General features: G+C 40.7%; 1 protein-coding gene across 3 annotated transcripts in view; it reads left to right on the top strand.

Annotated features, from left to right (window-relative positions):
- fhod3b (formin homology 2 domain containing 3b) overlaps positions 1-25329 on the top strand; it is a 91617-nt gene that overhangs the window by 61437 nt on the left and 4851 nt on the right. Inside the window, exons 6-26 of one of the 3 annotated variants that reach the window (XM_085176917.1) lie at positions 9267-9361; positions 10161-10272; positions 11191-11285; positions 11924-12067; positions 12202-12446; positions 13780-13899; positions 14030-14200; positions 15031-15090; positions 15749-15871; positions 16029-16163; positions 17132-17182; positions 17808-17998; positions 18963-19493; positions 19591-20504; positions 21022-21180; positions 21471-21653; positions 22152-22271; positions 23111-23272; positions 23375-23565; positions 23724-23916; positions 25266-25289. In XM_085176917.1, the coding sequence (XP_085033043.1) occupies positions 9267-9361; positions 10161-10272; positions 11191-11285; positions 11924-12067; positions 12202-12446; positions 13780-13899; positions 14030-14200; positions 15031-15090; positions 15749-15871; positions 16029-16163; positions 17132-17182; positions 17808-17998; positions 18963-19493; positions 19591-20504; positions 21022-21180; positions 21471-21653; positions 22152-22271; positions 23111-23272; positions 23375-23565; positions 23724-23916; positions 25266-25289 (4019 nt within the window). The remainder of the gene's footprint in view (positions 1-9266; positions 9362-10160; positions 10273-11190; positions 11286-11923; positions 12068-12201; positions 12447-13779; positions 13900-14029; positions 14201-15030; positions 15091-15748; positions 15872-16028; positions 16164-17131; positions 17183-17807; positions 17999-18962; positions 19494-19590; positions 20505-21021; positions 21181-21470; positions 21654-22151; positions 22272-23110; positions 23273-23374; positions 23566-23723; positions 23917-25265; positions 25290-25329) is intronic. The other 2 variants (XM_085176918.1, XM_085176919.1) reach the window with 2 other exon arrangements.

Raw genomic sequence — 25329 nt, 5'->3', positions numbered from 1 at the left:
TAATATTTTTATGCCTTCGTGCTGGTGATAAAATGTTGGTGGTTAAAGGCCAAGGACACTGTGACCTTTTATGTATCCAATCCTGGTTAATGTGAGATGTCAGGTACAGCTGGAGGAAATTTTATTACATCTGGGACAAATTTCCAGTAAGACAAGAACTGATTGGGGTTCGGTGGCTCAAGGTCGGTGTCGCTCTGACCTCACAAACCAGTTTTTATCCATAACTCAAGAAATCATATGCTAATTATAACAATATTGTACACAAATGTCTTATAAAGTAAAGTGATAAAACATATTTTTATCCAAAGGTTGAAAGCTCGAGTCTGGATCGACGCCGACGTAAACAGCAAGTCGACTGGTTGGCAGAGGCATACAACCCTGAGGCTGTAATCCTAGTCATGTGTTATATAGCTTCAGTACCTGCCTAAAAATCTGGTCTTCTGGGATGATGGGAATAACTTCATGTGGTCAGTGGAAATTTAGGAAATGAGTGTTACGCATGATTTCATCCCACAGCCTCTCAACTCTTTCTGCTCCACTGGCATCATTTTGGTTTTTTGCTTTCAGCATGTTCTCTATAAATTAAATCACCAGTGTTTAAACTGACATACTGAGTCACATACTCAAATATACACAAGCAAATACTCCATAGACTGCTTGACACTGTGTTGAAAATACTAACACTACCTACATTTACCATTTACCTACACAAACACAGCAGCATGTCATCACGTGTTGGGGTTAAACTCGAAACCTTCTTCCGACCGGATGTGTCCCACTCTGTCCTTCCTCTGTGTCAGACCCCTCCGGCCCTCACGTGAGCAGACTGCTTACATCTGAACCCACTTCACCCCACCTGCCTGACCTATATTCTGACTCCCCTTATTCTTCTTACCTACATCTGTAGAAGTTTTTAGCCTGAGCAGACCCACTGGCAGCAGAGTTACAATCCCATCCCAGAGCCTGTTTTACGGTAACAGAATTCAGTATACAAGCCAATTATATTATAAGAATGTTTGATTTAGTTCATTTCTCAAGCTCTCATTTTATCATCTGTGACCTTGCTGTCTAAGGTACATAAACTCTAATTTGGAAAAAATAAATCCTTTGCAGTTATGCAGCACGCAGGCACATAGATTGAAATCGTCAGTGTTTCACGGCTTTAAGGCTGATTTTTGTAAGCTGACTGTTTTTTGGGACTGAATTCAGTATGCGACTGGCCAGAACCAGACTCAATCACACTACTATGCTCTGAGGAGCAGTAAGAATTTACCACAGCTCATCTTTCAGTTCACTTTACAAGAGGGTGGATGTAACGCAGCAGCTTGTTGCCAAAGTCTTTCCCATTTGGATGCGGTGCAGAAATCATCTGTTGGACTTCTTCCAGTTGTTCATTGTCCTAAAATCATTTGATAAAATTTATTTGGTGCAGTAGCCCTTCTACTCTCTTAGCTGTTCAAGTACAAAGAGGTGAGCAGTAGCACAGAAAGTGATACCACGTTTAGGTTGTTTATTCTCCTCATAATGTTGTAGGAGATTTTGCCCTGCTCAGCACTGCAGTGGGTCTGCGGTGCCTGTGGAGCTTGCTCAGCCAAATACTGGGGAGGCGCTCTGTGTTACTTCATGCTATTGTTCCATTAGGCCTGTTTGTTTGTCTTCAGGGAATTTGTTTGGGTTTAAGCCCACAGTAAATTTTGTCAAATGCTGGCAGACATTTATTCAGGTCTGAAAATGGAAGCGTCCCCCTGTTGTTTTACTGTATGGGGTTCAAATAAGTAAGTCTGGTAGTTCAGGTAAGTCTGGCAGTTGGCTCAGTGATTGGTATTAGTCTGGCTTTAATGGTCTGGGTTATTAGCTGACTAACAAATGTCTTTGTCCAGTACAGTAGAGCTGAGTAATAAACTTTTTATGGCAGACAGACTCTAAGTCAGGACTGAGCTAGAGATATGGATGCAGAAATGAGAAATAATAACAGTAATCAATCAGACTGTAACTTAATCATTAACTGAAATTCATTCTTTTTCTTCTTTATAATATACTTTGCAAAGAACTGTGTGTTAACAAATTTTACCGAAACTATGATGCTGGAGATTGAACCCAGGACCTCATACATGCAAAGCATGCGCTCTACCACGTAGCTACTTTTTTTCTGTCGAATAAAAGTGTTTATTCGACAGAAAAGTTGAATTCATATTGTATACGTTGTATATAGAAGGGCTGTGTGAAGAGCAATTATTACTTTTTTCTAATGAGAAAAGAAAAACAAGAACACACCTTGTGAATATGTACAGATGAAGTTTTAAAAATATATATGTTTCAAGGTAAACCTGAGCCTACACCTCTTTAATTTTTTCATGAAAGTTTTATTTTGATGTGACACTTCTCTTCTTCATTACAGATGTAGGTGGTTCACAACAACAAAAAAAGTTATTTAAGATGATTAATCACTAATTAATTTGGTTAAACAGGTTTTTACTGCTACGTTTGTTTTATACCCATCTGTCTCATCACAACTGATCACAGAGTGGTGAAAGCAGAGTCGAGGACAGCTTGATGAGCTTGCTGGTCTACTGTCATACTGTCAGCTATAGAAGATTACCTTCATGGATGGATATCCTCTTAACTTTTTAAAAAAAAAAAATCTGCATTCACTGGTGCCAGTGAACTGTATGTTAAGAACTGATGCAACTAAATCGATATGTGAGATATGTGTATATATTTTTAATCAGAAAATCCTGTTGGTTCCCATGAACTGACTATGAACTCATTTAACCAGTCTGTTCTGGTATCTGAGAAAGGATGTCTCAGCTGCTAGTTTAAAGAATTATTGGATACAACTTGATGCTAATATTGTATATTATCTTTTCCATTAGAGTTAGAAGGAACAATAAATCACTGTATTAGTGTGCAGTATCCCTCGTTCTCTCAGTCAGATATCCTTTCGTTTGTGACATCGACATTCATAACAACATAGTGATGTTCAAATAACTCAGATCAAGGCTGCAAGGTAAAATCTCACTAACCAACTTTGATGGATGGATTGATCCATCCATTTCCTCACCCCCCTTGTCCAATTCAGGTTACGCTTAGGGCAGAAAAAAACAGATTTTGATTGTTTTAAAGACTTGGGAAAGTGGAAACAAGCCATAAAGAAAATACTTGCATGATACCAGTTTCTTAAAATGAGCAGATAAGCAAACTCATTTTCCCGTGGGTGAAAACAGAGCTGTTCCATAAAGTTTAGAGCCGAGTTCCATAGATTCATTGCTACTAGACCTTTTCAATGAGTCATGTGATCCACTGTTGATAAACTGTTGATTGTTGCTGCTTTTAATATGCACTTAGATCTTTTATTTTAACTGATCATCCAATAAATATGTAAAACCATCTTAAGTTGCTCCAAATAAACCCTTTATACAAATTTGCTGGAAATGCTCCTGATTTGTTTATGAGTCACTGTCAATAAAGATAACAGGAAAAATAGTGGCTTTTCAAGTCTGTATTCAGTAATAATCTCCATAACTCTGTGAATACTAAAATCTGACATAGTAGAAAATCAATTTAGATTAAAAAAAAAAACCTTTGTCAGGCCTTACAGTATACAGCGATCCAGGTACAGTGGGTACAGGGAAGTACAACTCAGAAATCTAAGCTCAGCATCTGGCTAATGCACAGAATGCAAGATAAGAGTCTCCATGTTGCACTGTAGGGGCTAAAGATTTGGCCCCATTCCCAAAGTCCTGGTAAAATAAATGTTGCACACTGACAGACAGTTTGGCTGACCCAGTTTAGATAAATTCCAAAATGTAAATGAAACCAACGGGGCAGAGTGGTAAGTGGGAGAGAAGTGGACAGTTTTTTACTGTAAACAGAAAGTTGTTCATTTGATTTCTTGCATCCTTATAGATAAAGTTGTCTTTTTAAAAAAACATATACGTCAGCTGGCTTGCATTGGTGCTGACTTCACAGACCTCAGACTGCTTCTCACCTCGGCAGTGGTCACGGAGCAGCCCTTCCTGCACATTCCTGGGGCTGTGGAAGATAATTGCTGTGGTTTATGAGAGGGAGAGGCCCTGAAGAAACACTTCCACCAGACTTCAGTTGTTTGATTTTGTACTTCTCTCAGAATTTGAGACACGGGAGCAGGGTCTGTCTCCTCCAGTCTCCTAGTCTGTGGTTCCCTGTTGCAACTCTGTGTCGTCCAAATGTTCTACTCACTCTTAAGGCAGTTGCATGTTGAAATAAATTGAGTGTAAGAGTGCTACACCGATGACAGGCTGCTCACTCGACACTTCAAAGTTTCTTTAAAGCTGTCCTTTTTACCCTGGCTGTCCTTTTCCCCAGTGGCATGCATCTTAACTCTAATCACTGTGCTTTGAAGGGAGCTCATTGTCTGCAAGCATCTTATTACGTGACATACAGTACATACAAAGGGAGTTAGCAGTGTTATTGTTGCGCTTTGTGTGAGGTATGGTAAAGCTGCTCATGATTATATAAATGGAGGCCCACATTGTTGGCCCCAAATCAGTGCTTGAAAGTGGAGAGAGTCCTTTACAGACTCTGGACTCACATGTTCCTCTTATTAACCCTCTTCTAAAGTTATAGATGACTGTCTGTTGTACAGTTTAAAAACAACCCTGGGTTTTGGGCCAACACTTAGGGAAGTATGGCAAACGTTCATCCCAGTTTCAAAGCTTAACACTGTAAGAAACAGGCAGCCTAATTCTTAAAGGGCCATTAAATGACTAGTTAAAGCAAAGTGTGTGTAAATCGCTTTCATTTGCAGTCCGCATACGTGATTGTTTGGAGAGTAATTAAATGTATCCCTTTAACTGTTTTGACCAGAATATGAAGGTTTCCCATAATGACAGGTAATTAAATTTTTTTTCTAAACAGTTACAGTATCATTTTACCTAACCATTCGGTCTTTGCGGTTTTTGGATTTGTAGTCAAATCGTACATCAAGAGGCCGCTGGCAATGAATAATTTCATGAAGCAGCAGTTTTAATGAATGTGAGAAAAAAGGTAATGGCTGTGTGTTTTCTGGCGCCACATAACGGTTCAAGTAACATATCATTTCCATATCTTAACTGTTCGCTAAATTAAATTCAAATATGATATTTATTCTGATTGTTTTTTGCACGGTTGACTGCTTGAGTGACTGGCTCTCAATAGCAGAGATGTCAGACTCGTTTTGCACGGTGGGCCACATACAGCCCAGTTTGATGTTAAGTGGGCCGGACCAATTAAATTGAACTTTATTTATATAGCGTCAAATCCCAACAACTGTCACCTCAAGGTGTAACCAATGAAACACCTCCATCTATCAAATCAAAGATTTTTACCTACACATTTAAAACCTGAGATATCGTAACATACAGTGGCTTGCAAAAGTATTCGGCCCCCTTGAACTTTCCCACATTTTGTCACATTACAGCCACAAACATGAATCAGTTTATTTGGAATTCCACGTGAAAGACCAATACAAAGTGGTGTACACGTGAGAAGTGGAACGAAAATCATACATGATTCCAAACATTTTTTACAAATAAATAACTGAAAAGTGGGGTGTGTGTAATTATTCAGCCCCCTTTGGTCTGAGTGCAGTCAGTTGCCCATAGACATTGCCTGATGAGTGCTAATGACTAAGTAGAGTGCACCAGTGTGTAATCTAATGTCAGTACAAATACAGCTGCTCTGTGACGGCTGCAGAGGTTGTCTAAGAGAATATTGGGAGCAACAACACCATGAAGTCCAAAGAACACACCAGACAGGTCAGGGATAAAGTTATTGAGAAATTTAAAGCAGGCTTAGGCTACAAAAAGATTTCCCAAGCCTTGAACATCCTACGGAGCACTGTTCAAGCGATCATTCAGAAATGGAAGGAGTATGGCACAACTGTAAACCTACCAAGACAAGGCTGTCCACCTAAACTCACTGGCCGAACAAGGAGAGCGCTGATCAGAAATGAGTGACAAAATGTGGAAAAGTTCAAGAGGGGGCAAATACTTTTGCAAGCCACTGTAAGAAAAAGAAGTGTAATTTCAACCACACCAGTCACTCAATCACAAATTTCTAAGGTAGATAGTGGGGAAAAAAATGGTAACTTTTCTCTCATTCAATTGTTTTCTTTTTTCTCTTAATCACGTCAATGTAGTATGAATGTTGTAAAAGCTGTAAAACGTAGCAAAATACAGTTAAAAGTGCAAAATATATGCCTTCCTTCACATTTTCCACAGCCATGCAGTGAGGCTGGTTTGGAGTCTTTGCCGGGCCGATTCTGGCCTTATGTTTGGCACCTCTGTTCTATAGGCTAAAACCTTTAAATGTTGCCTTATGATAACATGTCAGCGTGATCTAAAAGCCAGCTCGCTTTGTGGTGGATAGATAAAGTCTCATCTGTCAGCAACTGAACATTCGTGTTGCGTAATGACACTTAAAAGTCTCATTAAAGACGCGTGTTTTCAGTGGAATTCCTTAAAAGCACATTGCACTAAGGCAGATACCGTACACAGGTGCACGCGAGAGATAAGTCTGTGCAGTGATGATATTGCAGGTCTGCTAATGCCACACAGCTCTTTAAAGTTGAGGTTGTTTTGTGTTTGTATAAAAATTTTATAAATTGTATAAAAAAATTGTATAAAAAAAATAATAAACAAAACATTATTTTGTACTCTGTGCTTACAGTGTGCTGTAAATGATCTCTTTAAAGCTGTCTGGTGGGATAGTTACAGAGGGTTTCTCTCTGGTCTGCACTGACCGATAGAGTCAATCGCTTTTTTAAAAACACATTCTATTGTGGTCTGCTGTGACACAACGCCCAGAGCTCGCAGTGGGAAAGGACCGTTTCTCTGTTCTGACATGTTGCGAGTACTTAACCCCGATTGATAAAAGATGCACTGTCGCCACCGCTGCTTGCTGCTGCTGCAGTACGCCAACAGCAAGCACATACACACAGACACACACAGGGCCTGTCCACCCACACGCTCTCACACATCATGTACACACAGCAGCTGCACCTGGGAATTTTGGCCTATCAGCTGCATATTCACGATTTTCATGCCGCTCTAAAAGACTGCATGAAGAAATTTATTTGTATATAACGGAAAGTGCAGCCTGTCATCATAACATGTTATAGGAAAGTGATGTAAACATACAAAGAAGAGATTAGATCAAAATCTGTGAATGTATACAGTTTCAAAGCACCTGTTTCTCTGCTTTTTTGTCACAGCTGCTAATATATCTGATATGATCCTTCTGAATAAAAAACACCAATGGCTTGATTTATTGAGAATATTCTCCTATGTATGATTACCTCCCAAGACTCTAACTTCTGCCAAGAAACAGTCAAACAGGCTCTCCAAAAATGTTCCACTTTTAATGCGTCACGTGCTCTTCCCCCCGTGTCAGCTAATGTATCATGTAAAGTTTCTGTGGGTTCAAACTGAACTCATCTTGTTGTGGTCTTCTGTATGAAAGCATTACTTCTACATGTGTGGACTTCCTCTGAGATGCTGCTTTAAAAACAAAACAAAAACACCCACCACATTTTAAATGGTGCTTTTGTCTGTTCCACTCCTGTCCTGTAATGTTTATCTCCCTTCCCCCATCTCCTTAAACAGAAGCCCTACACTTTTACTGCCCCCCACTGAGATCCCTTGGCTCTGATTATGTTCTTATTTATGTATCCTGTTACAGATAGAAGTCATGTCAGCTTCCATTGAGGCACTCTGCTCAGTTATACCGCCCCCAGTTGTGTCCACTAACTTGAGAGTTGAATGTGGACAAGTGATGTTTTTGTTTTTTTAAGATCTTCACCTAATTGTTGAGATTTTAAATTTTCACAGCAACTCCAGTTTGCATGTACAGTTCATATATAATTACTACTACATTTACTACAATTACTACATATATAATACTAGAGTGTTGGAAGATCATTGTCTTATTTCACCAAAATAAAAAAGAATTAGAAAATGTGTGAATAATACAGGGGGAAATGATCTGATAGTGTACGTTTTTGGACTTATATACAGTGCTGTGCACAAGTCTTGAGCCACCCCTCATTTCTTGATAGCTTGCTCGCAAGGAGGCAGATTTTCTTGTATTTTTTTTTTTTTGTCGTCTTGAACAAGTTCTCCAAGTTTTCTGAATGTTTTCAAAGCTTTTCTTCAACCATTTTCAAACCAGTCCTCATACCCAACCAGAGCAATAATTTTTGTTCGTTAAGCCACTTAATATCAACATATGAATCATTCAAGCATAAGGAAGGCAACCAGCTCAAGAGGTGAAACAGTGTTTTGCCTATGCATGAAATTTTTAAATGTATCTTCAGCAGAAGTGAATGGTTTCAGTAGAAGGATGGCTGTCAAGAAGTCATTCTTAATGGAGGAAAACAGGTAGAAAAGCCTGAGGTATGCCAAATTACACAAGAACTCAACTGAGGGTCAGTGTCAGAAGTCTTATAGAGTGATGCATTGTCAACAGTATTTACAGAGGAGGAATTATGAATGCAGAAAACTGCTATCATATTTTAGTCCACTATGAAATACCATCTGGTAAGATCCTGATTGGCAGAAGCTTCATTCTTGTCGCGACAATGATCCCAAACACACTGCCAATGCAGTAAAAGCAGAGTCATGGTTTGGCCTCGCCAGCCCCCCTCCACATTATCAAAGCAGGCTGGGATCATCTTGACAGAGAACAGACTGAAAAGCAGCCAAGACCCAAAGAAGAGCTTTGAATGTCCTTCAAGAAGCCTGGAGAGCAATTCCTGAAGACTCCTTAAAGAAATGACAAGAAAGCTTGCCTAAGAGAGTTCAGGCTCTGATAAAGTAAATCAAATATTGATTTCCAATCTCATTAGAATCAATTGTACAAACTCTGGTTTCGCCATATAAATTTCCTTGTATACTTGCACGTATCAGTAAACCACTGCACCTCATTTATCTAGCAAAATAAAACGATTTTTGCACAGTATTGTACCACAAGGTCATGTCTCCTGTCATATATTGGGGCTGAAATCTCTCAAAAAGCACCAAAAGTAAACTATGAGTTTTCTCATGAATACAGTCTGTTATCCCTTAATCGTTGGTGAAACTTAAGTTTCACCTGCTTTGCATAGTCAGGATTCCACTGAGAGCAAAGACAGGTTTGATGGACAATTATGAAACAATGAAAACATCAACTGTAATACCATAAGATTGACCATCCCTGTGCTCTTTCCTCCCATGTCTTTCTTTTGCCTTTCCCACTCTCCTTTTCTCCAGCTCTTGGTCAAATAATGCTGTACGTGGACGGGATGAACGGCCTCATATCTCACAATGAAACAATCCAGTGGCTTTACACGCTGGTTGGATCCAAGGTAAAAAAAAAAAAAAAATGTAAAAATGACTCCACACTGTAGATATCCTATAAGATCAACTCAACGACACCACCTGGCCACTGATGAGAAGGATAAAATCCTATACTTGCTGCCCTGCTGTCAGTGTGGTCACCTCAGCCCTCTACTGGCCAGACTGCATTATGTGCAGCAAATGTGCAGCAGATGAGGGAGCTGCAGTGGCTCTCTTTTCACACAGTTTTGATGTTCTTACAAATTACTTTCCTGCCTTTCCGTGTAAATACTGACAAAATATTTGGTGTCTGGTTTATTTTTCTTTTAATCTGAACCCTGTCTTTGTAATCACTTCACCAGGAAATAAAACTTGTTTTGCACCACCCCTCCCATTGTGTTGATTTTAACCTCAGCTTTGCAGCATATCATAACCATAACACTCCTCTCACCTACTTTTTTTTCTTAAATCTCTTTTTCCATATTTTGCAGTGGTGTAAATCACTGGAAACATTTACTAAACCTTAGATATCTTGCTATATTTTGAAGCTCATCTGTGGTTCGGCATTTTGATTTTTATGGCATTTTTATACCGTCTGACTGCTGTACAGTGTGTTCCCATGAGCCGTCAGTGACACACAACACTCTTATCAAAACCTTGCAAGACTGTCCATACAGGAAAGGGCTTTTACCATTTGATGCCATTAAGCATCTGGAATTTAAAGGGCTTGCACATGCTCATCATAGTTGTTTGCAGAAACATCAAGTTCACAGTTGAATTTGTGCGCTCTGTGTTTGTTGCTTTAACAGATTGTTTTTCTTTCCACAGTTTCGTCTGGTGGTGAAGACATCCCTAAAGCTGCTGCTGGTGTTTGTCGAGTACACCGAGTCCAATGCTGCCCTTCTCATAAAGGCTGTGAACGCTGTGGATACCAAAAGGGGTACGATGCTTGCATAACTGAGAAACAAACATAAATGCACAACACTACTGTCAAAGGAGGGACTCACTCCTTCTCTATTCCCACACTCACATGGTATAGATATTAATAAAGGAGAAAACATCGGAAACCTGCTGCATTAACCAGAGTGTCAGTGAATTCAGTGTGAAATATGTTCTTTAAGCCAATCATAAATTACATTTACTTCCCCATAAAATTACAGTGTGTGCTACTATTTAATCATTGAATATGTTCACCTTATATTTAGTCTCTCTGGGATGTGTTGCTACATCGCATCATCATTAAGTTTTAATTCTCGGCTGCTCAGTGAAACCTGAGCAGTAAAACACAGAAAGCGCGGTCCGATCAGTTGTTCTCAGCCTCGCCACAGCCACGCATGGAATGAGGCTTATTGAGAAGGAGTCTATCTCCTGCCTGCAGTGGGGTTCAGTTACCTGCCATCCTAAAAGCTCAGCATTGTGCTGTGGCATACAGCAGGGGGTTGGTCATCCGTGTGCAGGGCTCAGGTATCCCTCTGTCACTTCTGCTGTTGCGTAAGAGGACTGAACATGATCCCCTGTCTCCCGATGAGAGGAGTTGGACTTGACTTCATGGCTGAGACGGCGTTCCTTGCTTATTGCCACATGCAGACGCCTCCGTTTTTTGTTTTTCATTTTTACTGCTGTGTTTCTAGAGGAAGATGAAAGCCATACTGCAAAGTTTGCTGGCACGATAAGATGACTTAAAAGGTTTTATTTTTTATATTGCTACACAGCGATGGAGCCAAATCGGTTTTTATGACAAACTGTGAGATGATCAAATGGATGATTTCAGATTTTGTAGTTGTTCAGCATCTTTGTAAACCTTGAAATAACTTTTCTTTTTACACACACTTGTGTTGCATGTGTTTTCATGATGCAGGTACAAAACTGTGGTCAAATGTCATGGAGATCCTTGATGAGAAGGATGGAGTGGATACAGAGCTGCTGGTGTTCGCAATGACGCTTATCAATAAGGTCAGTAAATACTATTTAGATACTATTTAACCAACTATTTCTGCGTTACCTTGGAGTTTAGCATTTACCTGCCTGTCTCTAGTGGTTTTCCTTCCCAATCTGCTACATGTAAGGCCCCCTTTATATATTGTATATAGATTGTTTTATCAGCACCTGAATAACGTAGAGATAACAAAGAAAGTCTTTTGAGGCGAGAGGTCATTTGTATTTGTGTGTTTGTGGGATTGCAAGTGTTGCTTATATGAAATTGCAGTAACTGTGGTAATGAAGAAGCAACTGCAGGAGTGTAAAAGGATTTAAGTGTGGATACAGGGCTGCTGGTGTTCAGTGTTTGTTATCCTTGTGGATATAGAAAAATGTGTTTACATACTACTAATATGTTTAGGTATACAGCCTGGCTACAGATCGTTTTTAAATATATTACTTGAATATACATTAATTATTACTCAGATTAGCTTCAGTCCTGCAGGTGAATTATCAGTTTAGTTTTGTTATTGTTTCATTATCATGTGTTAGCCCTGGCAAGTATCGAGGGTGTACCCTTCCTGTTGCCCTGTGACAGCTTGAATGATTGGATAAGCAGCTAAGAAAATGGATGGATGGAAAATCGCATGTGTTTGCTTCTGTGTGTGTCTCAGACGTTGGCAGGCCTACCAGACCAGGACTCCTACTATGACATGGTGGATTGTCTGGAGGAGCAAGGCATCGAAGCCACGGCCCAGAGACACCTAAGCAGAAAAGGCACTGATCTCGACCTCGTGGAACAGTTCAACATCTATGAGGTCAGGAAGCCTACAGTACAAACCTTTATCTCTGTACAAACAAGCTAATAAGTCTAATAAGTCAAATATCAGCCGGGAATGCGTCTGCGTAAAGATCCCTGTTATACTTTATTCACTCACTCTCTTTGACCTAGATGACTCTCCGTCATGAGGACGGTGACGATGACACCCAGTTGCCCCCGAGTGGGCGAAAGGACCGCCGGCGGGCCAGTGTCGGCGGCACTAATGAGAGGCGAGGCCTGGAGAGAAGACGCAGCCGGAGACATTCGCTTCAGAATAGCAGAGGCCATGCTTCTGCCCCAGCATCACCCAGCACCAGTCACGCTCGCGCAAGTGGCTTCCTCCGCTTTGGTAGCCAACATGAAGATATCAGTGAAAGGTAAAGTTTGCAAAAGGAGAGGAGAGGTGGAAGAGAATTAGGACACTAAAAGAAAGATTTAGTTTGGGGTTTATTAAGTAATGACCTAGAGCAGAGCACATGCACAGGCAGGTCGACCATGACCTCGTTATTAAATGTTTCATCCAGCTGGGTGTTCTAAAGCCTGAAAGATAGCTGCAAGTAAAAAGGAATCACAAATGATTCCCATTGAGTTATTTTACAGGAAGGCTGCCCGACTACAAGTGTGAATTATATTTCATTTGTGGAGTTCTACCCTGTCCAGAGCTGAGGAAAAGAATTTCATTATATAGTAATTTAAAGAATGGCAAAGAGAAGACTGCTGCAGCAAAGTGGCATTTAAATTAATTTTCTGTCACGGACATTCTCCTGCCGCTCGAGGAAAAAGGAAGCCTTTGCAAACACGAGATATGAGCTATCTGCTCTCACTCTGAAGTCAGGCTTCCTTCAGCGGGCGTGCACTGAACTTAAACTCCATCATGCCACATGTTTTATATATGACAGACCTTGGTGACTGCACAGACTACATCTGGTGACTCCGGCAAGAAGCAAATTGCAGCCTTGTTTAAATGCTTAAAGGGATTATGCCCGATAAAAGCACAGATCCTTTTGATGAACATTACTTTAACCTCTTTATTCTAGATCATGCTCCAGGAGGCAAACTGGAAATTATTTGTAGTCTTCTTTTTTTGTCTTTCTCTCCCCAATCATTATTAACAAGCTTTTTACAAGAAGCATACCCCTTACCCCTGGTAGCACTCAGATCTTCAGGTTAACTTAAATTCAATCCAGCAGGTCATATGATACCATGCTAGCTAGCTTCTTCCAGTCCACCACAGGAAATTCAAGCCGCCTTTGAAGATCACAATTTTCCATATTGTTAATGAAATCCAGACAACTGAGAGAGATCCAAACAGCAAACCGGCCCAGACTCGTGTATGGCGACCCCCAAACTATCAGCTCAAACACACAACATATCTCCTACAGGCTTAACACTCCTTATTAAATCAAATACTCTTCTTCTCTTTTGTATTAGTGCTATTATTAATGTTGTCCTTTAACTGTCTTATCATGTCATTAAACCAGGATTACTAAAATTCTACTAACTTTCTCAGGCATGTCTCTCTTCTACACTAATAATTTTAATGCTTTCTTGAAAAGCATGTCTGTAGATTTTCGTCATTTCTGTGTGCTCTCCCTTTCATCTTCTGCTGTGTGGTTTCACGTTGTCTTTGTCCAATTTCTCTTCTCTCTCGCCTCCCCTGCATCCTCCCGTTCCTCCTTTCAACCCTCAACCCCTCCTCGCCCACCACAGGGAAGAGGAAGAGGAAGACGATGAGGATGATAAGGAGGAGGGTGAGGAGGAGGAGGAGGAGGAGGCGGCAGATGATGAAAGTCATCCAGTCTCTGATTCCTCTAGTCAGGGCACTCACAGGTATTTTAGGCCAACTACCGTGATACAGTTTCTCCATTTTTATTCACACAGTACCTCCCTACTTTCTCTTCCATTTTGGATTATTTTCACTCTCTCTCGACTCCTACTCTCTTGTATTTTGTCATCCTAGTGCGGTTCCAGATGTAGCAGACACTCCTAACATGTGTTTGAACATAAAGTGTATGGCCAACATCCTCCCTAAAGCCAGTGACCCTGAAGGGCAGAGAGAGTATCTCAGCGTCAAGACCAGGGCATCTTCTCCTGTGTCCGTTCCACCTAAAAAGAGGACCTTTAGTCCTTGGTGTGTTCCTCACAGCCACCTGACTCTTTCTTCCAATTTGCTCTGAATAGAGCGCCAAGCTCTGCACACCCTCTGTATCAGTCCACCCCAACCTCTCCACCCCCTTTCCATCCCTCTGTCCCCTGACTTAAACCAGATGCAGGTGTCGTTTGGGGTTGAGAAAGCACTACTTTACATGCACACCTCTCAATGTGGAACCACTCCATCACCGGTGTCTGTGTATATCCCACTATACCTTTACCCAGCATTTTAATCATAAAAATACAAATAATTGTACAAAAATGTAATGCCATCACTGAAGACTTGCACTACACGATGAAGTTATTAAACCCCGTCCTTTTCCATGATGTTGGAAAGCATTATTTTGCATTTAGTCCTCATCTGTCTTTCATTGTGGCTCTGTGCCACAGTTAATCCAAGACAAGGCGATAAATGATGTCAGAGCAATAATGAGTTTCAATTGTTACTGTGGGTTACAGTTACTGTGTAGTTCTGCTCATGTTTAAGCTGAAGTCTGTAGGTCTGTAGCAACAGAAACCACATTGCTCTGCATGTAGCAAATGGTGTTCACTGGACAATAAAAAAATGAACACTTAATAGCTTTAAAAAGTGTTTTTAAAATCAGGAATTATGGTAGATTTTGCTTTCTAAAATGCACGCTTAATCAGTGAGACAGAGGGAGATATTGTATCGTCCCTGTCTGCTCTGTCGTCTTGTAGTCTTGCAGCCCTCCTTCCTCAAACTGTCTTCTTTATGTGACTAACAGCTTGATATTTAATCTTTGGAGTCTTTCAAATCTGACTTGACTTTTCTCTCACTTACATCTTCAGTCTGACAGATAATACATCTCCTTCATCTTGTCCTGCTAGAAAGCCCTGCTGGGCTGAAAGGTAAGACAAGGAGTCAACAGGCCAATATTACACAAGATATATAAGAGCTTTAGAGTTGAACAGTAGTATAAAACCTTTGGTAGAACAGTGACTGGGTCTGCTTAAGTTACTGAAAATGTAATGATACCATTTTTACTGTTGTGCAAGTTAGTCAAAAATAATAATAATTACAACTGAGCTGTTTTCACACACAAACATGGATGAGCAATAACTGATGGATGGATTTTCTCACAGTGATGCTGCTGCCTTAGTGGGACAGTCGCCGTAGTTTAAGTTATACAGTTATAAGTCATACAGTGCTTAAGAAATTTATTACACCACCACCCAGTGCAAGAGCACATAGATATAGCTGCACGGAATTAAGAGTACCAAAATCATTTTTGATGTTCTTGTAATGGCTAGTCCACAAGTATGTGCAAGCTCTTTAATAAATATTATATTTTTCTTGCTAAAATGTATTTAACAATATCTCAAATTTATTGTTTTACAAAAAAATTCTGAAAAAACGTCATTTGTCAGGTTTTTTCATCTTTTTGTTTTTATTAAGAGGCCACATTGAAGTTATTTACTTAAATTGTTTTAGTGGTGATGATGTGCATCCACCTCTGTGTCTTCGTCTGTCTTCAGCACAACACATATTTTCCTTTTCTTTTGACAGAATCAGTGGCAATGGCACTCCACATCCTGGCGTCAAATCCATATCCCAGAACCAGACTCCTACATCACCCGTCCATCGTTTTAATAGTTCAGCAACCTCCACACCAGAATCCAAACCTGACAGGTTAGCAACACGGCTAATGCAAAAGAGTTTTAATGTAAACTATAACTCTGTCAAGCTTTTATTTTGAAGAAACTTGCAAATGCATAAATCAAAGTATATGTCATTCACTTAATTAGCAATAATTTAGTCTTATTTGCTCTTTTTCTCTGATTCACAGACCTGCTATAGGGGGGCTGCTAACATTATCATACAGACAGCATCAGGAGTCTCTGGCTGCAGAGAGAGAGAGGCGACGCCAGGAAAGAGAGGAGCGACTGCAGAGGATTGAAAGAGAGGAGAGGAACCGCTTTAGGTTAGCCTCCCTTATGTGACTTCTTAGCATTAAAAAAAAATGATGTATAGCTTCTGTACAGTGGAACCTATTAAAGACGGGTTAACAACAGGCCATCTTCACTCACTAAAGATGACCACATATCTCTCCAGTGTGAGGAAAAACTGCTTTGTGAGGATAACCAGATAAACTAAATGGTCAAAATTATTGGGCCACACCTCTTAAACTTTAAAATCAGCTAATTTCACTCCGTTGCCACTGGTATTTAAAATCAAGCACCTAACCATTCAGTCTATCTTTGCAAACATTTGCGAAATAATGGGTCGTTTTAAAGGTCATTCTTGTCAAAGAAGCTCAGGAGAATTTTCACTGAGCATGACATCCCAGTGGACTTAAGACCCAGCCACACCCTCAGATGAACACTGGTTCAAAACTCCCAAACACAAGCTAAGCAACACAGTGTATTGCTGTGCAGTGCGGCGAGCAATGCTCAGACCTGTACATTGGAGAAACCAAACTGCCACATCATAAATCGCACAACATACAAGAGCCACCTCAACAGGACAAATTTGGCTGTGGATCTGCATCTAAAAGATAAAGGCCACTCTTTCGAGGATACCAGTGTTCACGTTTTGGACTGACAAGAGTAAAAAAGGCCATCTATGTCCACTCTGAACATCCAGCATTGAACAGAGGGGGTGGCAAAAGATCCCATGTAAGTCCAACGCTCTGCTGATCCAGTAACTGCACAGTTCCTCCTCTGACATCAACATCAGCAGCTCCTGTAAGTTTAATGTGTACACAGCCCAGTACTTTTGTCCAGTTGTTACAGTGTAAAGAGAATAACGGCAGATGGAGCATCATACGGTGATCTTGTTGTACATATCAGATGTAAATAAAAATCTTATGTAGTATGAATGCAGGTTTAAACTGTCTTTTGCCCATGCTCTCCCTGCTCTCCATGATCCGTTTCTGTCTTTCTGTCTCAGTCGAGATTATGTTGAAAAGAGAGAAGAAGCAAGACAAGCCAGAGAAGAAAGGTGAGGTTACTTTGTTTCAGGGTTTCACATGCATGCACTGCTGCAGCTGTGAAGCTAGGTTAAAGACTAAAAAGCATTTTAATATCTGATCAGATATAAGATGTACAATTTGCCTCAGCCTTAAGATGTTCCAACGTTTAACAGGAATAGTGTGTAGTTGTCTTTTGGCATGCATGTTTTTTGAAAATGCAGCTTATACAATTTTGAGGGACATGTGAAGTGTTACCTCGTGCCAAAAATCTTATAGAGAAATTTGGCAACTTTATCAAAACGGATATGATTTGTCATCATTTCAGTCACTGAGTAATGGGACTATGGCTCCATTTTCCGTAATTACCCTGGAATGAGACAACCTAAATGGCTTCTATTCATTGACATAACTTTTTGATCATTGTTATATGAGGTCATCATACCTCTAAAGTCTAAACTGTCATGTATATTTCAATAGTTAGAGTTGCTGGAGATTTATTCTTATATAGATGTCACTACCCCAAAAAACATCATCCTCATCACCATAACAAATTTATTGTGCATCCTGTATTTTATTCAGTTATCCATTACCGCTTTTCATGTAACTACAGCGCAGTGTCCACATAAAAGTAAAAGCAGCTGTGTGTCACTGCAGGTACAAGGCTGTGGAACGGGTAGCTGCAGAGGAGTTTGAGCGGGAGCGCCCCAAAGTGCCAACAAGAGGGCGGACAGAGATAACTCTGTGTTTGAGTCCAAACCCCGCCAGCCGCTCAGCATCCCGCTGTGCTACACCTTCATCCGTGATTTCACAGGAAGACACCTCCACCATCACACACCAGAGTTTGGGTACACCTTGTTTGTCAAACATGTATTCTTCATTAGGACTTGAGAGATATGTGCATGAATGAGTGAATGAATGCTTGATGACACAGCTGAAGGACACAATACTGGCTGTTTGTGCTCCTGTCTCACTCACTTGGCCTGTCATTAAAACTTGATAAAAATAATTATGTTTCCATCTGCTGTGATTTAATGGCTCCATAGTGTAGTGGTTAACACATTTGCCTTATACGCAAATAATATAGGATTCTAGTGTACTCCTTGTACCAGTTCCAAGCCTGTGTAAGAGGGAGGGTTGCATCCAGTACAAAAACCTGTGCCGAATAAATTGTGCTTATTCATCTGTTGTTGTGACCACTTAGTAAATAAGGGAAACGGTCTATATTTACCTTACGATATAAAGCACCTTGAAGCAAGTGTTGTTGTGATTTGGCGCTATGTAAATGATAAAGTCAGACAAAGCAACAAAAGGAGAAGCTGGGCTGAAGCTGCACTGCAATGTAGATGTGCAGAGGTGCTTACGCTCGGCCTTCAGCTCCTATGGATTGATATCAGAGGTTAACAGGTGAATGACTCTCAGTAATTTCAAGATACTTCAATGTAAGATTGTAATCAGAAATTTCTTGTTTTTTTCTTCAGTTTATCTTTGTAAAGCATGCTTCTTTGGTGACTTTAAACTGGAGATAAAGGCTGAAGCTGAAGGATTTTTCTCAGACTTTTTGTAAAGCATTGCAGTGTTTCAGCCAGTCGTGTAAAGGGATTAGGTGATTGATTTATGTATTTCAGTCTGAGAATGTCAGTATCAGCACACTTAATGATATGCCGGGAAGCAATTTTAAATATATTTTTAGATTTTCCTTTAACTTTTTTTGTTCTTGAACACTATCAGAGTTATACATTGGCACATAACTCTGTACAGAAACATTTAAAGTAACATTTTTCTTTAATACTGCCGTAATTTCTCTTCCAGGAACAGAACACATCCCACGTGCTGAACCACAGACCAGAATAAAAAGCGCAGCACCAGAGTTACCAGTATTAGAACCTTCCCCTGCACCTCCTTCTGAACCAGACAAACAGCAAACTGAGGCGGCGTCGCAGGCAGAGACAGAGGATGTTGTTGCTGAAGAGAAGGTAGCGGTAGAGGTGGCTTCAATTGGACAGTCAGGCAAGAGTAAGGAAGAGACACGAGAGCAAGTGAAGCTTGAGGAGCGGAGACAGTGTATGGATGAGGCAGCAGAAGAAGAAGCAGATATAACTGATAAGGTAAAGGAGGGAGAGCCGGATGTAGAAGCAGAAGCAGTAGAGTTGGAGGAGGAGTCTGAGAAGGAGCAGGTGACAGAAAGGGATGTAGATGACAGTGTGCTGTTGAGTGAAAAAGAGAGGCAGAATGAAGAGGTGAATGAAAAGGACAACTGCTCTGCATCCAGCATCTCCTCCACAAGTAGCACTCTGGAGAGAGAGGAGCGGGAGGTGAAACTCAACCGTGAAATCGAAGCAGGTAGAGTTAAAACATTTTGCAGATTTTATTTGCTTACTTTGGTGATCAACTATTCATATTACCTTCTATTTGATCTAAATTGTTTCTATACTTTCAGGCCAATGGACTCAGTGCATTAAAGTGGCAGATGTGAATGACCACTGCAACAAAATTCTCAACGGGAAACGCTTCATGCTGGACATGCTCTATGCTCAGAAGACGGCTGCTGAGGATGATGGGAAAGTGGGAGAATCTGAAAAGGAGAAGTGTAAATGTGAGAAGGAGGAGGTGAATGACTCTGTGGCGAGTTTGGCTAGCAGGATCTCCACACTGGAGGCTCACAGACAGGCCAGAGAAGAAAATGTGAAAAAGATGGAGGTGGGAAATCTGGACAATCAGGGCAGCGTCCGGGCAGTAGCGGGGAAATTTGGAAATTTGGTCAAAGGCCTGACATCTCCACCTGAAGCAGAGACGTCAAAAGAGCAGCAACAGGCTGAAAAATCATCGCCTGCTGCCTCGTCAACGTTAGCCCCAAAGAAAGAGTCGGACTATATCTGGGACCAGTTGATGGCCAAACCAAGAGAGCTGCGGATCAAAGATATGGATTTCACCGACCTGAAGGATGAGGATGACATGGACATTTTAGATATGGACAGCACGACAGGGTCAGGTGACCTAATACCACCTCTTCCTCCCCTGCCGTGCAATACCGCCCTGCCACCACCACCACCACTGTTTGGATGCCCCCCACCTCCTCCCATCCTTGGCAAAATGATGCCTCCACCTCCACCATTTATGGCCCCTATCCCTCCGCCATCCCCTCAGCTGAGCCGAGGGGATATTCCTCTCTTCCAGAAGAAGAAGAAGACCATCCGTCTCTTCTGGAATGAGGTTCGTCCTGTGGACTGGCAGTGTAAGAGTCATAAATTCTGTAAGGATTCTCTGTGGTCCAAACTGGAGCCAATTACACTGGACACATCCAAGTTGGAGCAGCTGTTTGAGTCCAAATCCAAGGAGCTCTCTGTCACGAAGGTAATTACTGTCTAGACTGCTATTAGAGCAGCTCTCCTCCCTAGCTGGTTATTTGAAAGGATTGTTTTGTGATTTAGTTTGGTGCTAATTGTGCTTGTTGTCTCATATAAATCAGGAAGCACACGGTACAAGATGGACTTTAGATTAAGTCATCCCTACCTCTATGTTAAAGTAAACTATGGGACCAGAGCACATCAACACATTCTTAAATCTTCAGAGTTAGTACAGGATCCACTGATTCAAAAATCTGTAGGTTCAGGGGCCAACCCTGCTCCGGAAACTAAAATATGTTCTAAAATAATGCCTTCAAGTGCAGAAAGCTGTGACATTTTAAGAAACATGTACTGTAACACCAAGAAACACTGCCATGTAGACCTCCAAGTCTTTTAAGCACAGACCACACAGGGAATCAGGAAAAAGAAAAAATAATTATAACTGAGGTTTTTCTACCAAGGTTGATATGTTGGATACATTTTTGCACACTTCTTACACACTCGTAATATTCTGTATCTTGTAGAAAGCAGCTGTTGATGGCAAACGGCAAGAGATCATAGTCCTGGACTCAAAGCGCAGCAATGCTATAAACATCGGTTTGACTGTCTTACCTCCTCCCCGCACAATCAAGACTGCCATTCTCAACTTTGATGAGTACGCACTAAACAAAGAAGGCATCGAAGTAAGTCTTTTTAATAAGGTTCTGCCTTATGACACACACCTATGGACTCTTCCTCTCTCTCTCTCTCTCTCCCACTCATCTTAACACCCCAGCTTATCAGAATACAGAGATGCTAAGATATATTGTGATCATCAGCTTGATTTCGAGTTGTTTTCATGCAATTTTGAATTGAATCTTCTCTTTTATTTACTCTGATTTACAGTAAAAATAAAAAAAAAATCAATGTGTTTAAATGGTATTATACGCCTCTTTTCCCACCTTCTCCCCAACTTTTCTCTTACTGCCACTAGAAAATACTCACAATGATCCCCACAGAGGAGGAGAAGCAAAAGATCCAGGAAGCTCAGCTGGTCAACCCTGCCATCCCCCTGGGCAGCGCTGAACAGTTCCTTCTCACCCTCTCCTCCATCACAGAGCTGTCTGCTCGCCTGCAGCTGTGGGCATTCAAGATGGACTACGAAATTATTGAGAAGGTCAACATCAATCATGCTTGTAGCAGTTGCAAAAGTGCATTATATCTCATTTTTGCTTCTAATTTCCTTATAATGAAATTAAATTTTGTGAATTAAAAAAGGATATATTAGGAAATATGCTTGCGATTAGTTAGTGAAATATGAGCAATTATCGCACGAAATCTGTAAATATGAAGCTACAGCCAGTTGGTAATTATCTTGGCTTAGCAACAGCTTTCCAATAGACTTCAGTACAACTGTACTTCCTTTTGCACCCAGTGGTCTCCCCCTGCTGGCCACTAGAAAGAATGCCGGTTTGAGGCACTTTCAAACTATCTTCACTTTTGACGTCCAGAAACTTCATCCGCCTTTTATATACAGTGAATAGTTTAAACAAGATTTGTTTTTCCTACATGGGGTACATCTGTATGATGAGAGAAGAACAGACTTCACTGGACAAAAAATAGGCATGCAGGGATGTGTCATGTGCTTCATGACTGTATTTTCCTGCTCTTTTAGGAAGTGGCAGAGCCTTTGCAGGACTTGAAGGAAGGAATGGATCAGCTGGACAAAAATAAGACACTCAGATACATTTTGACCACGTTACTTGCCATTGGCAACTTTCTCAATGGCTCCAATGTGAGTAAACCTCCAAGTGTTTGTAGCGTTTACTCGCTTTGTACATTTTCTGCAGTGCTCCTCACCCCCCACCTCCACTGACAGCCTATTGATTTGGCAAGAGTTCTGCGTGCCTGACTGCACCAGATACTGTCCATCTACAGTAAAAACACTTGTCAAGGCCTCTGCTAAACCTGGTCCTGCCTGTGTGTGTGTGTGTGTGTGTGTGTGTGTGTGTGTGTGTGTGTGTGTGTGTGTGTGTGTCAAAAAGAGAAAAGGGGAGGGAAGGTTTTGGGATTTCTGAGAATTTTTTATGTGTGAACCTGCATATGTGTCTCTGTTTTATTTTCCTCATTTGTTTTGTTTTTGTCTCACTTCATCTGTGTTTCTTTGCCCTTGCGTGTGCCTCGGTGTGTATGCAGCTGTGAGTAAGTGTATTTATGAATGAACCTCTGGGATATGCGAGCCAAACATGCAAAGGGGAAACATAAGTCATCAACATCAAAACAGGCAGTTACCGTAAATAATGGACACATTTATATTTTGCAGTAAGCCATTTAAAGCTGGCAGGAGAACAAGGGGAGATCCCATTAGGATTAGGATTATGTCTTTCATTCTGGCTTTTTAGCTTCGCTGTGGTGAAGAATAATCAGTCAGCCCTGAAATAGAGTGTAGTTTCAGTCTAATGAATCTACGTATCTACTCTTAGCTCTTTTCAACTCCCTTTTTTTTCCCTGACTCTGCCAAAAAGGAAGTTCACTGCAGTTTTGGTCCTAGAGTAGCAGCATTTGATTTTAATTTTAGACCATTGTTTCCATCCCACACTCTGAGTGTGCTCCTGTGTTTGCATATGTCTCTAGGCTAAAGGCTTTGAGCTGAACTATTTAGAGAAGGTCCCTGAGGTGAAGGATACAGTTCATAAGCAATCTCTGCTGCACCACGCCTGCTCCATCGTGGTTGAGAAGTTTCCAGACAGTACTGATCTCTACTCTGAGATTGGCGCTGTTACCCGCTTGACCAAGGTTCCGTTTCAAATTTCACTTTAACAACTAATCTAACATAGTTTGTTGTTAGTAGACATAAATGCCAATGCCACATCACCTCAAGTCTGTCTTGGTTGTTAGGTGGACTTTGACCAGCTTCAAGACAATCTGGCCCAGATGGAGAGAAGGTGCAAAGCATCATGGGATCACCTGAAAGTCATTGCAAAACATGAGATGAAACCAGCGTTGAAACAAAAAATGTCCGACTTCCTCAAAGACTGTGCAGAGAGGATCATCATACTCAAGATTGTACATCGAAGAATTATCAACAGGTGCACTCACATGTAGATAATCCTTTACACATTAAAGCTTTCCTTACGCATTTTCCAGAATTTTCATATCATAGAAATATAACTGTGGAATCAGATTTTGAAGTCTCGTTAATGATAAAGCATGTATAATGATGCATTGTCGCTCTACTCTTCTCCAGGTTTCATGCTTTCCTGCTGTTCTTGGGCCATCCGGTGTATGCAGTACGTGACGTCAGCATACACCGCTTTAGCAAGATACTGAGCGAATTTGCTCTAGAATATCGCACGACAAGAGAGCGCGTGCTGCAGCAGAAACAGAAGAGGGCCAACCACCGAGAGAGGAACAAGACCAGGGGAAAAATGATAACAGATGTAAGTCGTCTTCAGCCGACCTACACGCACATTTTTCCATTTCATAAACCTCGTCTTTGTTTAGTTTGAGCTTTCTGATTTCTGAGAAACAATACGGCCCATCCCTAGACGCTGCTTATATCCTTAATCTGGTTAAAGCGCCAAATGCGGCATTTGTAAGGACATCGGTATAGCTCCTTGGTATTCACATGTATAGCTTTCTGTAACAACAATCAGTGAATTGTTTTTAGTGTATCCTATTCTGTAGCTGGAGCCAGCTAAGAAAAGCCAGAGCAAACACCTCACCGCATGATTAAAATCCCCCGGACTGTCAGAGCAGACTCAACAGCGGGCTCTGGCAAGAACACCCGCTCTTCAAAAGGTCCCTAATTCAATCACTGTGTGAGAATTCAAACTCTGGATTTCTGAATGGCCCACTCCTCAGCCCACACTCCTACAAAGAAGTCAGATATGCTCCTCTGGGCTCCACAGCTTGAATCTGCAGTGACAATTTTATGGTGCAGGACAGGGGTGTGAAACATAAGGCCCGGGGCCCAGAATCAGCCCGGCAGACAATCCAATCCGACCCATTGGACATATTCGGAAAATGTAAAGGATGGAATAAGTTTTTAGACTTTTAACTGTATTTTTAGGACTTGTACAGCTTTTCCTACTGATAAACACCTCAGACCAAAGCCATTCATGCTGCAGTAAGAAAGTAATTGATAAAAAGTTGACAGGAAACCATGACAGGGAAGTCTATAGTAATTTTATCTACTATAAACATTTCTATTTTATTTCACAATGTGTCAGCAGTAGAATAAATAAGTAAAACAGGGCATTTTCTGTGAATTAGCAAATCGTTTCACTTAATACTGAGCTACCAGACTTTTCTGTAATTTTATATATTTATTCTGTATAATTTAAGCCCAAAGAGTCATCCTGACTCATTTCTTTCAATAACTACAACAGCATTTCTTCATCATGTTGAAAAACTGAGATATTAACACTGCATTTCTTTTTCTTATATTGGCATATCTCAGCAATTAAATGCACAGTTAAACTAATTTACACTGACAGAAAGGGTATTTCCACCATTCTGGCTCACTTAAGATAAAAGTGGGCTTAATTATGGCCCAAGATGTAAAATGAGTTTGGCATTCCTGTTCTAGGAGATGAAAGTCTCACAAAAATGCAGGTATTAAAAAGAACGTGTTTAAATATTTAAGGACTTCTGGTATTTGCTTTCTTCCTAAAAATTAGGTGACAAGACTGTACCACTGTCTTATCTTAAAACTCGTATATAAAAACTTATACTATTATTTTAAAGTCTGCAAAAATTAAATTTTTACAATTTTTTTTTTCCATAGAGTGAAGATGACAATGATAGTGAGGTAATTGTGTTTGCAGACAAGTGCATGGGTGTTTGCATTT

Source organism: Neolamprologus multifasciatus, chromosome 11 (assembly GCF_963576455.1).
Source record: "Neolamprologus multifasciatus chromosome 11, fNeoMul1.2, whole genome shotgun sequence".
NCBI lineage: Eukaryota > Metazoa > Chordata > Actinopteri > Cichliformes > Cichlidae > Neolamprologus > Neolamprologus multifasciatus.
Note: the sequence above shows the minus strand (reverse complement) of the source record. Positions and strands in the feature narration are given on the sequence as shown.